Below are 19,777 nucleotides of genomic sequence, written 5' to 3' on the forward strand. Positions count from 1 at the left end.
CCATTTATTTATTTATTTATTTATTTATTTATTTATTTATTTATTTAGAGGAGAGGGGAGGGACACAGAGAGGAAGAGAGAGAGAACCCCAAGCAGACTCTGCACTGGGGCTCAAACCCATGAACCGTGAGATCATGACCTGAGCTGAAATCAAGAATCAGATGCTTAACTGACTGAGCCACCCAGCGCCCTGAAAAACCTTCTGACACAGGGATCTTGTCAAGAGAAATAACATGCAAAAGATGAGCATGTTCATCCTATAAATGAAGATATGCCCCCAAAAAGTTGTGGGTTTTTTTTTTCAAGTTTTCCCAAATATTACACATCAAGTGTAACACGACCATGCTTAATCAATTTTTATTTTCAGTGTAATCTAATAGGAAATTCCTACCATAATAACAAATTTCTTTTTTAATTTAAAATAGTGGGTAAAAGTGACTTTTATGGTCCACTATGTTAATAATTTTTTTTAATGTTTATTTTTGAGAGAGAGCGAGTGAGTGAGAGAGTGTGAGCATGAATAGGGGAGGGGTAGAGAGGGAGACACAGAATCCAAAGCAGGCTCCAGGCTCTGAGCTGTCAGCACAGAACCCGACGCGGGGCTCAAACTACAAGATAATGACCCAAGCCCAAGGCGGATGCTTAACTACTGGCCCACCCGGGCACCCCCGGTCCACTGTGCTAAAGCAAAAGATGACTTATAGCATTATCAGTAACGTAATCAATGTTAGTAATTATTAGCAATTACAAACGACAAGATAGACCATACATAAAATCCCATCTTACTTGGAAACTACCATTATACTTAAATCCCAGGGCTAAGGCGCCATCATCTACACATGTCAGGACAAAAAAAACCCTCACTCACCATGTACATTGGGGACCCACACAGGGTTGCGGCCATCATGTTACTATGCAGGTAACGAGCAAACCCAAAATCCGCTGTATCACAAAATAAAAAGGAGAAAAACAAACGATACTTTTACTCATGCTTGACACAAATCGTATCTTCAAGATACAAGAGGGCACAAGGAATTGTGAGAGATTTGCGGCTTATTGAATAAGCCTGTCTGCCAAAGAGAAAAGTTGCTACCTCAATTTCCACAGGCCAGAAAACAGTGTTGGCCACCAGCTGAACAAGTCACTGCCCTGCCAGTCCTGAAACAAGGAGGGAACACCAAGCTTTGCAAGACAAAGTGCTAATTGTAACAGATGATTCATTAAGGCAGCTCTCACTAAATATGACACCAGGTATAGAATTTGAACTGGGTTGTTTTTGTTTTTTTTTTTTTTGCCTTTTCCAGATCCATATGTAACACATGTGAAATCAGAAATTTCTTTAAATACTGGTAAAAAAAAAAATTATACACACACACACACACACACATATATATATATATTTGTACTTTTTTGTACAAAAAGAAAAGCTTGAAAAATACCTACTATTACAAAAAAAAGAAAAAAAAAAGAAAAAAGGCCTATTATTAGAAACTGCTTGAAATAATTGTGACATACAAGAGCCAAAAAGGAAAGGCTGAGTTAAATGGTCTCTTCGACCCCTTGGTTAAAATCCCATGAGTTGTAAAGAACCAGTGTCATTCCATTGCTGCCAGGACTGTAACACATCAGCTTCCCTCTGATGAGAAGCAGGATAGGGTTTGCTGCTGGGAATCCATGGGCCCCTGGGTCCTAAGATTCAGCATATGCTACCAGTAATGTAAAGTTTCCCATATCCAAATGCACCTCACTGAACTCAATAAAAATGCCCAAAGTGCATCAACAAAACCCGTCATTCTACAAAGCTGAACTGAAATCATCCAAAACTACGAAGTCTCAAAAGCGTCCTTTTGCATAAAACGCTATGTGGCCATTTACCTATTTTGATGCGAATACCACTGACGTTGGACTTTCTGCGATTGGCGTATGACAGCAAGATGTTCTGTGGTTTGAGATCCCTGTGGATTATTCCTTTGCTGTGCAGAATTCGCATGGCAGCTGCAATCTGATGCAGAAACACTCTAATAGTATCTTCGCTGAGAGTTCCCTTAGCTGGTAGAAAAGGAATTGCATAAATATTTAAGCACACAAACTCAGATACCATCTGCATCTTCTATCAACAGAATCGAGTTAAGAATGTAGAGGGAATAAGGAACCAGGTTTTTTTTTTCCTTCTTTTACTCTAATAATTTAAGTCTATGAAAAGATATCAGACACCTCAAACATTTTACACGATCTGTAGTAAAGAGAACTGATTTGCATTTGCATTTCATTTCACTGGTGTTTTTCCTTTCCCATTTTTACTGTGAAGGTGTCCACATTACTGCACACACAACAGGTACTTCCCCTTAAGGAGACAAAAAGTCAAGTTCCCCTTCTTACTAGCCAAATATCTGGGATAAAGGTCCATATGGACTTCCAACAATTAACAAGAACACAAATTAAAGACAGGTGAAATCCTTGCATAGAGACCTGGACCTCACCACCACTTGCAGGTGTCAGGCAGGGATCCGTGTTCCCACATCTCCCTCCCCTCATCACCCCTGCCCTGCAACACTCCTGACCTACCACAGTATCTTTCACTACTGTAAAGAGACAGAATGAACACTATTGGAGGGTGCTCAATCATTCAGTAAATCCTGAAGTGTGTCTGTGTGTATGCTGGAGCATGGAATGGTTAACAGCTGGGTCTGGAGTCAGGCTGCCTTTGCTCAAATCCCAGCTCCTCCTCCTACTTCCTGTGTGACCCTGGAAGACGAACCTTCTGTGCCTGCTTCCTCATCTATAAAAAGCCAAAATCAGACTAACCACCTGGGGCTGTTGTGACCATCAAACAAGACAGCACCTTTAATAATGAAGACTTTACAAAAAGCCTGGCACAGAGTAAGTACTCAAACATAGTCAGTACACAAATACAGACTTTTTATTCCTGTGGATCTCTAAAAGTCCCAAGCGTGATTCCTGGAAGCTACATTAGGATTTAACATCCACGACCCTGTCTACTAAATCCTCTGTGAACATACTTCTGCCCTTACAACTCTAGAATATGTTCCACATGACCTTTCCATATGCAATTAAGAAGATAAAAATAACATTACATTTGGAAATGAAATATTATAGTTTTAAAATCATTTCAATGACATGTTATAATGACATTTTAAGCCCTTAACACCCTCAAATAAAATATATCCTCTTGGTTTAAAAAATTATCAAATACTTTTTTCTGTGAGGGCTGTTCTTAACCTATCCCCCATTTTTATTCTTTGATGCTGTCAAAAAAGAAAGAAATCTAAATACACTAAAACATATAAAAAGTGATATCTCCCATATGCCATCCCTTAGAGATAAACACTGCTAAAAATATGGAGGGTATTCTTCCGGATCTCAGTGGGTGGGTCAAACCAATGATGGGAGCGTGGAGCTTTATTTTTGTAATGCCTACTTAAGTTACGTTGCAAAGATTAAAATGGGCAGTATTTGTTTTCTGTTTCATTCATTTACATTTTCATTTTAGGGATTAGAAACATTTTGTTACTTCAAATGATTGCAGATGCTTAGAACTTGTATTTTTGCCCCATGACATACAACTGAATACACTTAAAATTTATTTGCTTCAGAGTCCAAATTCTAACGCTGTTCTTGTGTGTTGGTGGGTGGGGGAAGGGGATTAATGATCTAACATAAGCTGTTTCTGAACACACACTGTAGTAAATATTCATATTTTTACGAACGTGGAATGCATATTTCTCATCACGATCCTATAAACTGTATTTCCCATGTTAAAAACTTACTATTTTAAAGGCATGGCCAACATCGACACTCTTCCAAAAAAATAAATGCAAAAAGCATTTGAGCAAATCAGCCCAGAGGGAGCAGGCTCAGCCACTCCTGCCACACTCAATGTTCTGCTGGAATTCATGGAGAAGTACAACTTGATAATTAACTTAAAATTTGTTTTAAACTTGCAATCAGTAGAATCCGTGTTCTAGCTTTTGAAAACATTAATAGCATTTTCCTTAACAAAGCAAATAGAAGGATTAAATGATCATCATCGTGTTGTGAAGTAATGGCATTAGATCTTCTAGACCAGCGCTCTCCAACAGAAACAGTATGTGAGCCACATACATAACTTTTAAATTTTCTAGTAGCCACATTTTAAAAAGTAAAAAGAAACAGGTGAAAATAATCATCCAAAATATGATTTCAACTTATAATCAACATACTTAATGAGATACAGTCATTTTCTTCCTCGAAGCGTTCGAAAATCAATATATTCACATTTACAGCACATCTTCAGGCTAGTCTACATTTTAAGAGCTCAATAGTCCCACGTGATTGGTGGCTACCATACTGGACAGTTTAACTCTCGAAAATTCCTTGAGGTCCAGATTTCTCTTATATGCCTTTACAAGTGTTTTCAAATGACAAGGGACTCCCGTAAGAACTACAGCAGAGAGGCACCAGAAGGAGGCTAAGTGACTCGACCAAAATCACAGCAATTAAGGGATGTGAAGAGCGGCTTGCCTGTCTGACTCCGACATTCAGGCTCATACACCCCTCACTCTGGGGCCTCCTGTTCTAACACTACTGCTCCGGAATATCAAACATGGAGTTCAACATAAGGGACAAAACTGCTGTCAAAGCGACCTACCCCAGTAACAGTGCCTGTGTCAGCGAGTAGGACTTCTGTCGGTGAGGGAAACTGATACTCCAGTGAGGGCACTAAACTGATAGGGTGCCACTCAATCTGACCCCGGGGAAAGGTGCGTTTATCTGGATCACTGAGAACATCAAGGAACTAGAGAGTCACTGACTGAGAAGGATGTAGAAGCAGGGTGTTTTCCAGCTTGAACTTTCCACCAGTGGTGACCCAAGTGCCTGTCTCATGTGTCCTATTAGTAAGTGACATTTGACATATACATATATAACCAAATGAGAAAAACACCAAATGAGGATTAAGAAAAAAAGAATCTCGGTTGGGAAAAACACAAACTGCACATGGAATAAACTACCAGATTCCAGATAACCATTGTCTTTAAGGGGGAAAGCCAGGAGAGGACTACAGAAGGGCTTACACTGGATCTTCAACTATAATCTTTTTAATGGGGGGGGGGCGGCATTTATACCAGTTTCTTCCCTCCCTCCTCCCCCTGACCCTTCCCAGCAATCACCTAGCCCTAAAAGGAACTTCCAAATCCAGTCTCTCTCCGGGGCCTTCCCTAAGGCATGCTGGCTTTAGAAGAGGCACAGCCCTCTCCCTAGGCTGATGGGAAGGGCCCACAGCACTGGAGGGCAGGGTAGAACCCCCCCTCCCCGCCCCCGGAGACTACCCCCATCCCCACCCCACCCCCGGGTAGCACTTCTGTGCGAGGGAAGCCGGAGAAGCAGCAGCCTTGGAGCCCCAGTAGTCTCCTCTTGGGGCAGGAACACAACACGCGGGACTACCGGGGCGGGGAGGGGGGTGCCTGGCGCAGAGACAAGGAGGGTCTCAGCTCCTCTCCCGCCCCCATCTTCCGGGTCAGGTTGAAGCTTTGCTGTCGTTCGCCCGCTGTGCCCGGCAGAAGAGCCCATGTGACATCCGCAGTGTCGCCCGGCCCCCGGGGTCGTCGCTGTCCCCTGCACGCCCGGTCCAGGCCAGGAAGGAGATGCTCCGGAGCCTCAGGCCCAGGGCCACTTCACCCCACACCAACCAACCAGTCGTGGCCTGTGGCAACACTCCCAATGTTGTTTCTAGTAATCTCCACACAGCTTTTCAAAGTGAGCAATGTTTTATACTTTAAAGACTTTTAAATTTGCAATTGCACTCCTTGATTACTAGGTGAAATGGAACATTTTTAGTATGCTCTTGTAAACTGTCTATACCCTTTGCAAGTGTATCTACTGATGTTGTGACTTCGCCATCAACTGCCCGGATCTATCTAGAGGTTGGGGTATTATCAACCTTTCACTGTTTTTTTTGTTTTGTTTTTTTTTTTTTTTTTCATATTTCCCTTGCATTTTAAGGAGTGAACAAGTAGATGCCGGCCTCATCTAACACCATTTAGAAATTACTTGTGAGAGACACAATTGATCTGAACACCTTTTATCCTATGTACATACATTCTGGACGCAGAATTTCTAGCACCATCTAGTACTAAAATCTCACCTCTATGCCATGAAATAATTTCAGTGTTACCTTTAATCCTTTGTAACTTTTTAATTTACAAGAAAGATTCTCATTAACAAACACATTCTTAGATACATGTTTTCATCTTTTTTTTTTTTTTAAAGAAACAGAAGGAACTAAAGGCCCACTGATGGCAACTCAGCAGAGTCTTTTGAAGAAAGGAACCTACATATTTGTTTTTTTCTCTCTCGGGGAGAGGACTCGTCTCTCAAACACTGTCAGAAAGAGGCACACATAAAGTAAGTACCTAGAAGCAAATAAAGTTTAGGAATAAAACCACAACAAATGACAACTGGTTGGCAAAGTGACCACACTTAAACAAGTACACAAACATTTATTGACTGTTTCTATACAAGTGCAGAGAACAGAGTCAGCATTACTTCAGAAGCAACTCTCAGGATCCAACAGACCACACACAGTACTATCTTCACTGAACACTGACAGACAGACAAAAATTACCTTGCAAATAATCTGCCAGGTCTCCACCATTGCAGTACTGATACATAGAAGAAAAAATAATTAAAATAAGGGAACCGATTCAAGATTAATTCAATCTGCAACCAGTTAATTTCAATTAAAAATACTTTGTGTACAATGTACATCTAGTCTGAAAAACATAAGCACTATGGAATCAAAAATTTTATATTCCTTATAAAGTAGAATATAAATCACTAAATGGAGTTTAATTCAAAATTTCAAGTAAAAATAATCTACTGTCAATTTTAAAGTACATATTAATCAAAAGGAATCTGAAGTAAATTAAACAGCACGTATTACTACCTACCTCCATCACCAGAAAGACAGAGTTGGGTAATTCCTAAAAAGTAAACATTATATATAATTTAGAGTAGGGAAAGAATGAAGCCAAAATTCACAAAATATAAATCTATCAGTAAGTGAAATTTTAAATCCCCAGCACAGTAATTTAAGCATCCCAGCCTCAAAGTCAAGTCAAGTTTTGATAACACTAACGTAGTCATGAAGTTCAATTCTGCTTATGGAAAGAACTAAAGAAAGATTCATCCTTTGGTCAAAGCTATGGTAAATTTGTGAGAAAAAAAAAGAAAAGGTAAGATTCTCTGGTCCTCAGGGAAGCGCTTCTACTTTGAAAAGTTTAGGATTTAAGCAGTGACTCAAAAATCCTATCTAGCAACGCTAACTGCACAATCTGATTTCTGGAATACATGACCCAGGATGGTTAGTCTTTTTCTTTTTCTTTCTTTCTTCTTTTTTTTTTTTTAATGTTTATTTATTTTTGAGACAGAGAGAGACAGAGCATGAATGGGGAGGGTCAGAGAGAGAGGGAGACACAGAATTGGAAGCAGGCTCCAGGCTCCGAGCTGTCAGCACAGAGCCCAACGCGGGGCTGGAACTCACAGACCGTGAGATTATGACCTGAGCCGAAGTCAAGACGCTCAACCGACTGAGCCACCCAGGTGCCCCTGGTTAGTCTTTTTCTGGAGGCAACCACATTATCTGGGAATTGGTGGCAAAGAAAAGACAAATATTTCTCCTCACTTATCTTAGTAACAGATTGATTTTTAAGGAATTAAGAAATTTTACTAAGTTTCTCAAATTTCACATAGCTCCAGATCTGTTGCTTGGGCAATTCAAACACTGACGTCCTGATTCTTCAGTAACAATATTTCAAAGTTAATGAAAAATGTTTATTTATTTTGAGAGAAAGAGAAAGCATGAGTCAGGGAGGGGCAGAGAGAGGGGACAGAGAATCCCAAGCAGGCTCTGTGCTGTCAGCACAGATGTGGGGCTCGAACTCACGAACCGTGAGATCATGACCAGAGCCTAAGTCGGATGCTAAAGTGACATCCGTTTAGTGCCCGTTAATGAAATTTTAAATTGTGCTTCCTATACCCTAACTTGAGGCAGTGCTCAAGTGTGATTTAAGATACAACCTTTCCCAACAGCACTTGGCTTCACTAAGCTCCTAAATTCAAGAATGAGGAGTTCTATGTGAAAAAAGAAAAAAAGAAAAAGAATGAGGGGTTCTATCAGAGAACAAAGGGAGATGTAAGGCAGTGTCCCTCAGAGCATTGTTCAAGGACCAGTGCCAAGCAGTGAATTATTTGGTATGAGCCCACAATGAGATAATTACAGAAATTAACAGAAATTTTAAAAGTCTTAAAGCTAAAAAATAATTTTATGTCTGCTAATCCTAATAATAAGAACTTTGGACATCTGTTCATAGGTCCTTTTTTATTTCATTTTGACAAAAATTCATTTTCATTGGCTTTTATAAATAAAGGATCAGTTCACACAGATTAGAAATACAAACTGGTGTCGCAGCACTTCTGGTCTAGAGCACTTCTGTGCAACAAGGAACAGAAGGGGCTGCCACAAAGTGGTTCCACCGTGTTCACCAAGGGTCTGGATGCCCCAGGCAAGATCTGAATTAAATTATTTTCTGCAAAAAACTCAGGGACTTGGGATGATTTACTTCACTTAATTCTCAGGACTAGACAAAAAATTCAAACCCCTTGTGCCCAATTCTTTGAGCAACCCCCTCGCCCCCAAACACACACACATAGAGGCACATGGGAGCTCAGAAAAACAGCAGTGCTTTCTGCTCTCTGCTGGGGAACCAGGAACCAGGAACCACAGTCCTGCCTGAGCAGGATGGCGGGCGTGGAGAGCCAGGCTGCAAACCTAGAACAGACACTTGGTTTCCCAGAACAGCAGCACTCCCATGATCAGGAAGGAAGTAGAGACCAGTCAGCCTCCAGCAGGCTACAAAAGCAAATCTGTAAGAAATACTTATTTCCTTTTATCATAAGTAAAAACAAAAATCTACTCTACGAGTGAAATCATCTCTATGGTGAATCAGCCTTAGGTTTAGCCATCTCACCTGATCAAATCCAGACCAAAATACCCTATCATCCCCCAAAATACTGAGATATAATTAAACCAGTAACTTTCAACACAGTTTTCTTCTTCTTGAGTAGGAGTTACAAAAATATTATCTCAAATCAGTATTGCTTAATCAGATAATGGCACCATATCCTAACTACTGAAGAGAAAAGAGAACTAATAATTCCTTAGGGGAGACTAAACTGCTAACTCAACGTAAAGATATCAAAAGAAATATTTTAACATCCTTGATTTCTCAGGCAAGCCTTCTTTTGCCCACCTTTAAAGCAGTGAGAATCTCCACTGATCCTATCATTCTCTCCTGAACACTCCCCTCCTTAAGGGCCTCCAGTACAAAACAGTGCACACCTTTCAAGTGAAGCACTTAGCTCTAAGAGCCAGGAAAGAGTCAGCAAAAACAAAAGAGAACTGAAAAAACAATCAAGTCTTCAACAGACAAACTGAAACTCTGATGGTACTGGGGCACCAGGGAAGAACTTGAAGAGATACTTAAAGGGACAGAAAGGCTGAGAAGTGAGGCCAACAGACCTGTGAGCCAGACCACAGAGGGTTTCCCGAAGTTGAATACACATCTGTCCTCCTTTTCTAAAATCAGGAAACTAATCACCCTCAACTCCTCCCCAGAACTTCCATCCACAAAATTAAGTATAATGAATTTCATTTTATCACTCCCCTAGTCAAAGTCGTTAATAAGATAGAAAATCCCTAAGGGGGGGGGGGGGGTAGGTATTCTTAAGAAGAACTCTATGCCAGTATACAAAAATGTAGATGAAATAAACAATTTGGGAAGCAATTTGTTTGAGTAAAAACACAATCCTCAGAATTATTTCTCCTTGGGGTTACATGGGACCAGACAGCCTCATTGCATCCTGTAAGTAAGAAGAGTTGGATTATCATCCCTCCTTTACCAAGGGGGTGGTGTTAACAAATAAAAAATAAAGTCTTTTGAAGGATGCACAACAGTGGAGGTTTTTTTTTTTTTCTGGAAAAAGAAATAAGGGGAGGTATCAGAAGAGGGCATCTCTTCATTACTTAATACACAACTAGACTATTTAAATTGTTTTTCCACCCAGGCCCTATTACTTTTGTAATTTAGAAAACAATAAAGAGAATTTAAAAATCAGACAGCATGACCAGGTGTTTTCTCCAGCAGAATTCAGATGCTCAGGATCAGAAGGGGAGAAACAGAAAGTAACAAAAGAATTAAGTAAATAGCAAGAGAAAGATTCAATAAAAATCCTTGGCTCCTAAAACCCATCCCTCACCACTTCTCTGCTACTTTTCCTGATTTATTCTCCATGCCTCAGGTGACTCCTATGGGTTATCTCATAAAGAAAAGAAAATCCTTGTGATCTGCTAAGGGATCAGATATGGAAGGATCTTTTGTTAGTTCTTGAGGTGACCTTTGGAAAGTCCCCTAAGGATAGGGCCTGGTTTGCCAGAGAAACCAACAGTTGGATCAGAGAGTTGGAAATTTCAGCCCAACCCCTCCTCACCCCATCCCACCTCCAGGGAAGGGAGAGGAGGGGCTAGAGACGGAGTTAAATCACCAGCGGCCACTGATTCAATCAAGTGCAGCTATGTAACACAGCCTCTGTAAAACTCCAAAAGGATGGAGCTCAGAGGCATGTGGGGAGTGAAAGCTCTCCCCACATACCTCACCCTATGCTTCCGTCTGGCTGTTTCTGAGTTATGTTCTTTTATATCCTTTTATAATAAACCAATACCCTAGTAAGTGAAATGCTTTTCTGAGTCCTGTGAGCCACTCTAGCAGTGGAGGTTGCTGGTACTACCTCCATTCAGACCTCAGTGGGTACTTTCTAATTGATAAAGTTCTTCTTCTTAACTCAGGCAAAAGCCCTGGAGGGCAAAGCGAGAGAGACGGACGGGGTCCCAACCCCACCAAGACCCCCTGTGATTGACCCTAAGACAAGGATTGACCTGACCTTTACTGCCCACCTGCAGGTAACCCAGTGACCTTTGCCCCATATTTTCCTTAGGTAAACCTAGACGTACTTTCAGCACTTTGGAGACAGTCTTTGAGACCCTGGTCCACTGTCTTCCCGGTAGTGGCCTCACTGAAAATCAAAACCCCTTTCTTGTTTCACCTACGCTCCTCTCTCTGCCTTCGGACTTTGTCCAAACCTGGTCTGTTTGGGACCCCGGGAGCCAGGTGCTCTTGTACCCTCGGGCCCCGGTCACAAACTCAGGAAGTGATAACAAAGTACCCACCTAATCTAAACCTGATTTGCCCATAAGTCTCCAAACTGCCTAAGTCCTAACTGTTTGTAACAGTAGGGAGGGGAGACAGTGTTGGGGAGGGGATTGTTCATTTTACTGAGGGTGGCTAAAGAAAGCTTTTGAAAACACAGTGTTTGGGTAAAGACCTAAAGAAGGTTGGGAATATACCTATATATACTACAGACATGTAGAAATGTCTGCACATACAGTGTATCTGGGAAGAAAGGTCCTGGGGAGAAGGAAAAAGGGGGCAAGGGCCCCGAGAATGGACTGCAACAGGAGCCGTCAGAAGCAGCAGCAAACACAGAGAAGCACAAGACAGACGGGGTGAGAGAGAACGCGGTTATGCTGTGCAAATAAGGACTTCGGCTTCCACTCTGATAAAAATAGGGAGCCGCTGCAGAATCCCAGTCTGAGCAGAGGACTAACAAGCCCTGACTTACATCACCAGGATTATTCTGATTGCAACGTCGAGAATATTCTTACAGGGTGACAAAATATTGTCAGATAGCTTGCCAAAAATGTTCTTACGATTCACGTTTCCACCAGTGATCTATGAGCATATTTCACACCTCCTCCCCAATTCCACCAGGAAGAATTAATGCACTTTTTAATTTTGCCAAAGGGGTGAGTGAGAAGTGGCACCTCACTGTTACTTTACGTTTCCCTGACTGCTTGTCCGTGAATATCATTTCATACATTAGCCATTTTTATTTCTCTTATGAGAACCAACAGTTTATATCCTTTGCTTACTGTCTCTTTGGGTTATCTTTTCCTTACCGGTTTGTGAGAGGATTTATATGTTTCAGATATTAGCCTATTATCTGTTGTGTTGTAAATACTTTCTCCAACTGGTATCTGTCAATTGCCTTTTCTTGAATTATGTTATGGTCTAATGTACACACATTAATACACAGAGATGTCAGTGTGCAGTTCAATGTGCTGTGACAAATGGATACATTCACGTAACTACACTTCCAGCCAAGCTACGGATCATTTCCGTCGCCCCAGAAAGTTCCTTCATCCTCCTTGCGGTCAACCCCCACCTCCCCAGAGGCATCCTCTGCTGTATTATCCCCGATTTCTACCACCCTAGTCTCCTCTTGGAACTCACAAAACAGAATCAAACAGTAGCTTTGTGTGGCTGGCTTCTTTTTCTCAACATGGTAGAGGCCACTTTTGGGCAACAGCTTGAGCAATGGAAACTTGAGCAAGGCAGTGACCACAGTGACCACCGAGCTGAACGCAAACAGGCTCATCAAGCGACCCACCTCAAAATGGCCACAGGCCCCAAGTGGCCAATGAGCTACTCACGACTGGGCACGGTTACCAAAAAAGGGAAAACTTCCTCTGTCCCCGTACTCCCTCACTATAACTAACTACAGCCCCCCACCACCACATCCTCGAAGATGCGAGAGACAGCATCTCTCCTTCGCTGTCCTGCCCACTGCTCCCTTGCGCTGTATTCGATAAACTTCTATCTCCTTAGTTCTGCCTTGGGTGAATTCTTTCACCGCCTGCACCACCGGCCCCCACCCAATCGGGACACCCCACAAACATGTTTAATATATCATATGCTGTGGCATGTATCAAGTTTGTTCCTTTTTATGGCTATCGATTTGTTCATGGTATTATTGGCCATAAAAAGAAGTTTTTAAAGATTTTATGTGCCTACTTCCCTATTTATTTATTTATTTATTTATTTATTTATTTATTTACAGAGAGAGAGAGAGAGAGAGTGAGAGAGAGAGAGAGAGAGAGAGAGAGAGAGAGAGAGAGAGAGAGACACGGTGACAGTGTGAGCAGGGGAGGAACAGAGACAGAGGGAGAGAGGATCCCAAGCAGGCTCCGTGCCGCCAGCACAGAAGCGGAGTGTGACTCCAACGCCCAAAACTGTTGAGGTCATGACCTGAGCCGAAACCAGGTCAGAGGTTGAACCGACTGAGCCACCCAGGCGCCCCTATATCCCTATTTCTACAGCTTCAGAGTTTCTTATCTCGATTTAAAAAATCTTTCTAACTCTTGGGTTATATACAGTCATCTATGTCTTATGCTAAGGTCCTTATTGGGTGTTTTCTATATTTAAGCCTTTCATTCACTTGGAAATTGTTATGCAACATGATGAGAACAGGGATCCAGCTTTACTCTTTCTCAGATACTCGGTTTTGCCGGCACCATTTATTAAATGAATCCTCTTTTCCCACTACGCTAAAAGTTACCTAGTGGTGGATCTTTATCCAGACAATTGACCCTCACACAGGAAAAGTACTCCTAACTGACAATACTTACCTCTTGCCCAGAAGGTTCAAAGATCTGTATCTTCCGAAAAACAGACATACCACTCTCCTGCTCTTAAAAGTCTGCAATGGCCCTGCGCTGCCCTCAGAACAAAGGTGGCCCCTGCCCACCTCGCCAGCGTCGCCTGCCACCACCCTCTCCTCACTCCCGCACTCCCCTCGCCCAGCCTTCCCCTGGCTCCTGCCCGCTCTCCACACAAGGGCTTCATCTGCTTGGGACACTTCCCTGCTCTCCTCCCACCTGCCCCAGCCTGGCTGGCTCCCACTCTTCTTCAGGTCAGCTTAAACACCATCTCTTCACCAAGTCTTCCCCAGCCCGCAAAGTGGGTGGCCCCCACGTGGTGTCCTCTCAAAGGTCTTCAACGGTTCTGTCTCACTGCACCTGGCACGCTTAGAGTAAGTGGCTACTAGCTTCACGTCCTCTTCCCCACTGTACTGTGAGCTCTACAAGGACGAGGGCCATCGCTGTTTTGTTCACCACTAACTCCCGCATACCTCATTAACTGACTCAAGAAATACCAATTGCAAAGAAATCAGTAAGAAAGATGAACACAACAGAAGCATCACAGAACAGCAACAGGAAAGCCACAGAAGAAATATAAAAAGGCAAATACAACATTAAGATGGTCAATGCACTGGGGCGCCTGGGTGGCTCAGTCAGTGAAGCGTCCGACTTCAGCTCAGGTCATGAGCTCATGGTTCATGAGGTCGAGCCTGGCATCGGGCTCTGTGCTGACAGCTCAGGGCCTGGAGCCTGTTTCGGATTCTGTGTCTCCCTCGCTCTCTGCCCCTCCCCCGCTCATGCTCCATCTCGCTCTCAAAAATAAATAAACATTAAAAAAAATTTTAAAGAAAAAAAAATATGGTCAATGCACTAATGATTTAAGAAATAAAAATTAAAACTTAAGCTACTGTCTTCCCATCAGATTGTCAAAAAAGGAAAAAAAACAGGCTATTGGTATAACCTTTTGGAAGGCAATGCAGTGATATCTTTGGCCAAACAATTCCATGACAAGGGATTTATTCTACAAGAACACTCATACAAACGAGCAAAGATATGTACACAACTTTCTCTCCAGCACTGTTTCTAACAGGAAAAAATACCAAACAACCCAAATGGCCACAACTGGGTTTTAAGTAAATTATCATTTAGCCCTATAATACTGTAGTGACATGAAACTGTATCCAAAATACATGAAGTCCAATAAAACAAGCTGCATTCATGTACAAATAGTAATGTACTTACTTCTATTAGTAAATCTATTAGTAAATCTTCTATTAGTAAATCTCTCACAATTAAAAGGTTAAAAATCTAATTATAAATGGTTAAAGAGGCATAAATGTATTCTGAAAACTCTATAAGAAATGTAACAGTGGTGTCTCTGAGAATTGCCATTTCTTTTAGAATTTACTCATGTTCATAATGATTATTTTAACTAGGGGGATATATTAATTTTACAATGGGAAAGTATGTTGCTTTTTAAATGTCATCTAAACTGAAACCAGATTTGTTAGAAACAATGTCAAAGTTCTCAGTTTATAAAAGCGTATCCATAAATTTTACATCTCCAGAACTGATGGCGAGGAAAAATAATGTTCAAGTTGGGAAAATTACTGTTCTACTGTCTCTATAAACATATAGTAAACAACTAAATTTATAAGGGGGCAAACCTAAAATAGTAGATCAAGACTCTGTTCACTCATTAGCCAAATGCTCAAGAATAGATTTACTTGACTGAGAGGTCTTAACTTTATGTATTTCCAGTAATATACAGTGGATAAAATATAAACATTTTTAATGCAGTCACCTTCATGTTCCTGATTGTTTGATAATTCAGGTTTTTGAGTACATGTTCCCCTTAAGTATCTCATTCTACAACCAAAGCTAGTACTTAAAAATATTTTTCTAATGGAATGAAGTTTAAGCACACTCTCTCTTCTGAAAAGAAATTCTACTCTGCAACTGACAGGGTCTTCTGTGCTTCTCAAAAAATGGGATATTAAGAGTTAATATTATTTAACATTTTTTGTACCGGGCACTGACTTGCACCACTTGGTGCCCTCTGTCTCCAAAGACCAAGACAGGCTGCACAAACAGCTCCGAGGAGAATCGACATTTCAACTAGGGATTGTGAGAGAAGTTTGAGTTTTGACTCAAGTGTTTTCTCCTTTCTATGCTGCTCTATCTGGGCTGAAGGAATGAGTTACACCTATTTCAACAGGTAATAAAATACACCCCACAGTCACAACAGTCTGTATGTGAAATTTAAATTGCAATTTTTTTGGAAAGTAATCACACTCTAACACCAAGAACTTTAAAATTACCCTGGTAATTCCAATTCTAGAAACTGAACATAAATAATCTAAGATATGTCCAGAACTTCACTATTATCCCCATAGCACTTTCCTGTAATGGGGAAAAAATGACACATCTTGTAACATGGGTTTAAATACTTTGTAGTATTTCATGGCTGCATGAAAAACGACTATACACAAAAAAAGAAGTACGCTGAAGAACGGTCCATTTCGCTCCACCCCACTAAAATTAAGCACACTGAAAGCAAGGACTTTGTTTTACTGACTGCTTTGTTCCTACACTTAGAATGATGCCTGGTGCATAGCAGCCACTCAAAACCTTATAAAACTAACCAATTTGAGTAATGCGAGTGTATACAGAAAAAATGTTAGCTAGAAACACATACAGCAGAATCACATAACATGTCCAGCTACTTTACTGGGATTCAGCTGTCCAGACTAAGACAAACAAAAGAAGGAAATAACGTAAATCATGCACCCTAGTCTGCTTTGAAGTGAGAATCCAGGGGGAAGCTGAGTCGGCTGGCTGCCCTCCCTGCCCCCTCGGTAGATCTCAAATCCCTGGGGCTGTCACACAAGCCATGCTAGAGAAGAGTGGTTTTAGTATTTAAAACCCAATATGCCCCTAAACATAAAAGCCAACTGCTTACCCTGGTGCCCCCCCCCCCCAAAAAATAGTAATTTTCTCCAAATTGGGGCTTTTCAAAAGGATTTCCAAGGGTAATTTTGTCTGTATAGAAATGTCGCCTTAGATGATAACTTGAGAACCCAGCCTTCCCACCTCCAAATAAAGTGTAACTCTACTGTGATGATCAGATACATCAGGGTGAGGAGTATGCAGTTTCCTTGCTTTTATTTATTTTCTAATACCTCTCCAATTAGCAAATGTTGCTTTTGCAATAAGAAAAAAGCTCTAATTTTTTAAGAACCCACAACAGTCCTTTCTACATTTATCACAGAAATGCCAGATCAGGTATCAATATTCCTCTACCTGACCTAAAACACTACTCCAATAGTACAACCATACTCATGCAGCACATTTTAACCTATGGCTCTCTGCTACTTTGAACAATTTATTAACAAACATATAACTCAAACTATATACCTTGCTAACAAGAATAAGGCAGTTTTCTATTTCTATTATGATTCATTTACATTTGTATGAAACAGAAAAGTTCTTCATTGACATGCAAATTTTAAAATAATAATAATAAGGTACCTGAACATCATAGAGGGCTACAATATTTTCGTGCTGAAGTTCCTGTTAAGGAAATTGAGAATTTAAAATATTCGTTCTAACACATTTCAATATGCAAATAGATATTAAGTACACACACACATACACATACATACATACAATTTCTATATACCACACTTCTGATGACTGGATTGGAACAATTCAATTTACGAAAAAATAAGATGAAATGTGCCTGATCAAACTTTACTTGGGCCCTAAATGTTTCTTCACCACGATCATTTGTTAGACTCTTAACACAGGGAGTACTCTTGTCTACAAAATAAATATCACAGGTAGTATGACCGCAGACTTTCTGGGAGTCTTTTAAATTCAGTATACAACTCTAACAGCACTAAAGGCATAAGTTCCAAAATGCTTTTAAAGAGCAGATAATTTGTCTGAAAGAAAACGAAGCATAATTCTTAGCTCAAAGAGCTAAGAGGGTAGTAGTTTTGATGAAAGCTAGTGTTAGGTGAGGGGTCTATGTTCTTATCAGCTTGGGGAACACTGAGTTACATACATCTAAACTAGTTTCTTCATTGAGCAATTTTTCAGACTTTCTTTACTGAGCAAAGTGCTTTGTGAGTGACTCTCCAAGAAGTATGTAGTGGACAGGATTTTCCACACTCATTTGACTAGGAGACCATTTTTTTCCTCAAAGCATCTCCTTGCGATAACACTGCTTGTGAGTGATCTAAAAAGGCCACTTGCAAGGTAGGTATTCTTTTCAATTTACAAGGAAAAAAGATTCCAACTGTCCCCAGTCCCCTTCTCCCCCAAATACTTAAATGTAACACGAAAGGGATCAACAGAAGAGCTAAATGATGGATAAGAAGGGCCTGCCTCTTCTCAAACAGTAACACAGTAACGAAGGAAAAGAAATTAGGAGAAGCTAAAATCAGCCTTCCCAGAACCCCGTTCTAAGCACTGGCCAAGAACACAAACATCTATTCTTAAAAACAGTTTCCAAGTACTCAAACGTTTCAAAAAATGACAGCAACAGGTGAAAATTCTCAAATTTGGCTCCAACCACCAAAATGACAAAGGATGTCATCACGCATTAATTTAAAATAGGTTTTAACTTACTATGAAATATCACATAAAGAAGCATACCTTCAAGATTTTAATTTCCTTCCCAAGCAGAATTTGTGATTTTGACAAGTTCTTTTTATTAATACTTTTAATAGCCACCTCCCAGTCAGTTTTCTGAAAAGGAAAAATAGTGTTACTCCTGGAAATTATTTCACAGAAGTAAATCTATAAGCACAAAGATGTTTTTAGCCCACTCATATACAGACAATGGAAAGGGTAAATGGAAAGGACCCTGAATCTCCAGCAACAGGAAAATGATTTCATAACTTACAAACTAGTACCTTATAAGACAGCCACTAAAAATAATAGATAGGAGGACCACAAGTGAAACAAAGGACACAGTTTACAACCACTTTAAAGTTATGGAGAAATGCGGATAATAAACTGGAAGGTGGCATTTGAAAGCTTGGCAGGATTCAGCTTCCTGCTTAAATTATTTTTTGAGTTTTAAGCTTTTCTCTTAAGAAAGGAACGCAGTTTTTACTACTCTATCTGATAAGTAACAAAATCAGCCCACTTAAACATGCCTCTTGCCAACAGTCAGAACTACCAAGCCCCTTTGATTATTTCCACTCTCTAGGTGCTCTTCCAAATTCTTTAGATTCTAAAACCTCGTGTGACCCTATTTACGAAACAGCAAAAGCTTTAAAAAAAAAATTTTTTTTTTTTTTTTTGGAACCTGCTTTCATGTTTACTTGGATGGAAACAAGAAGCGTCCGCCCATCTTTTCCAGCCGCCCATCTAACCCCAAGAAGGGAAGGTGGTACGGGGCTCTAATGGGGTGCAGACGTACCAATGCTGGGAAATGCGATACCCCCGAGTTTGAGAAAGTCTCGAGCTAACGGGAAACAAGCCCGTTTTCCGCTGGGTCTGCAATTATCGACCTCAAAGGCGACAAGCCTTGGCAGCCCAGGGCGCGGAAAAACCTAAGGTGCGCGCTTCCACGCCCGAGCCCCGCGCTGGGGAGGGGACCGAGCACTCCTTTAGGACTCAGATTCGGGTCACGTTCAGGTGGAAAGGCGTGTGTCCCGCCGGGCCCCGGCGGTGAGCCCCTAAGAGCCTTCTGGTTACCAGGTTCTCTGCAAGCAGGGGAAATCAGAGGCCGAGCGGCCCGTCGGTAGGTGGAGCGCTGCCTAGCGGCTTCGGCCTCAAAACAATCCCCGCCCGACCAAAACAAACCCAGCGACACTGACAGCGCGCACAATGGCAGGCCTCGGGGCGACGAGCCAAACCGGGGGGTGGGGGTGGGGGGGCCCGCGCCCGCGGCGTCGCCAAGTTTCGGGACCACCCCGCCTGGCCGCAGCCAGGCAGAGGTGCCGCGGCCCACACACCCCGGCCTCGCCCCGGCGCACGGGGCTCACCTGGCGGTGCCGCCCCCGGAAGACCACCGCGAAGGCCCCGTGTCCCACGAGGTCCCTCTTGCTGTACTCGAAGTCGCCCACTACCTCCATGGCCGCGCCCCCGGGGGCATACAGCGGGCGGGCAGGCAGCGCAGCGCGGCGGGCCGGGATCAGCACCGCGGGCCCGCCGGCCCTGAGCGCGCCC

The 19,777-nt window shown here is 41.8% G+C and overlaps 1 protein-coding gene across 4 annotated transcripts in view; it reads right to left on the minus strand.

Moving 5' to 3' along the window:
- The window catches only part of ULK2 (unc-51 like autophagy activating kinase 2), an 89,417-nt gene extending 69,646 nt beyond the window's left edge, over positions 1–19,771 (minus strand). For all 4 annotated transcript variants that reach the window (XM_040453083.1, XM_040453081.1, XM_040453084.1 and 1 more), the window contains exons 1-7: positions 19,594–19,771; positions 18,254–18,346; positions 17,123–17,164; positions 6,948–6,980; positions 6,623–6,659; positions 1,876–2,049; positions 869–942 (exon numbers count right to left, since the gene is read on the minus strand). In XM_040453083.1, coding sequence (XP_040309017.1) covers positions 869–942; positions 1,876–2,049; positions 6,623–6,659; positions 6,948–6,980; positions 17,123–17,164; positions 18,254–18,346; positions 19,594–19,683 — 543 coding nt within the window. In that variant the 5' untranslated portion in view covers positions 19,684–19,771. The remainder of the gene's footprint in view (positions 1–868; positions 943–1,875; positions 2,050–6,622; positions 6,660–6,947; positions 6,981–17,122; positions 17,165–18,253; positions 18,347–19,593) is intronic.
- Between the last annotated feature and the right edge of the window lie 6 nt (positions 19,772–19,777).

Source organism: Herpailurus yagouaroundi, unplaced genomic scaffold (genome assembly GCF_014898765.1).
Source record: "Herpailurus yagouaroundi ecotype Mexico unplaced genomic scaffold, PumYag 208, whole genome shotgun sequence".
NCBI classification, from domain to species: Eukaryota; Metazoa; Chordata; class Mammalia; order Carnivora; family Felidae; genus Herpailurus; species Herpailurus yagouaroundi.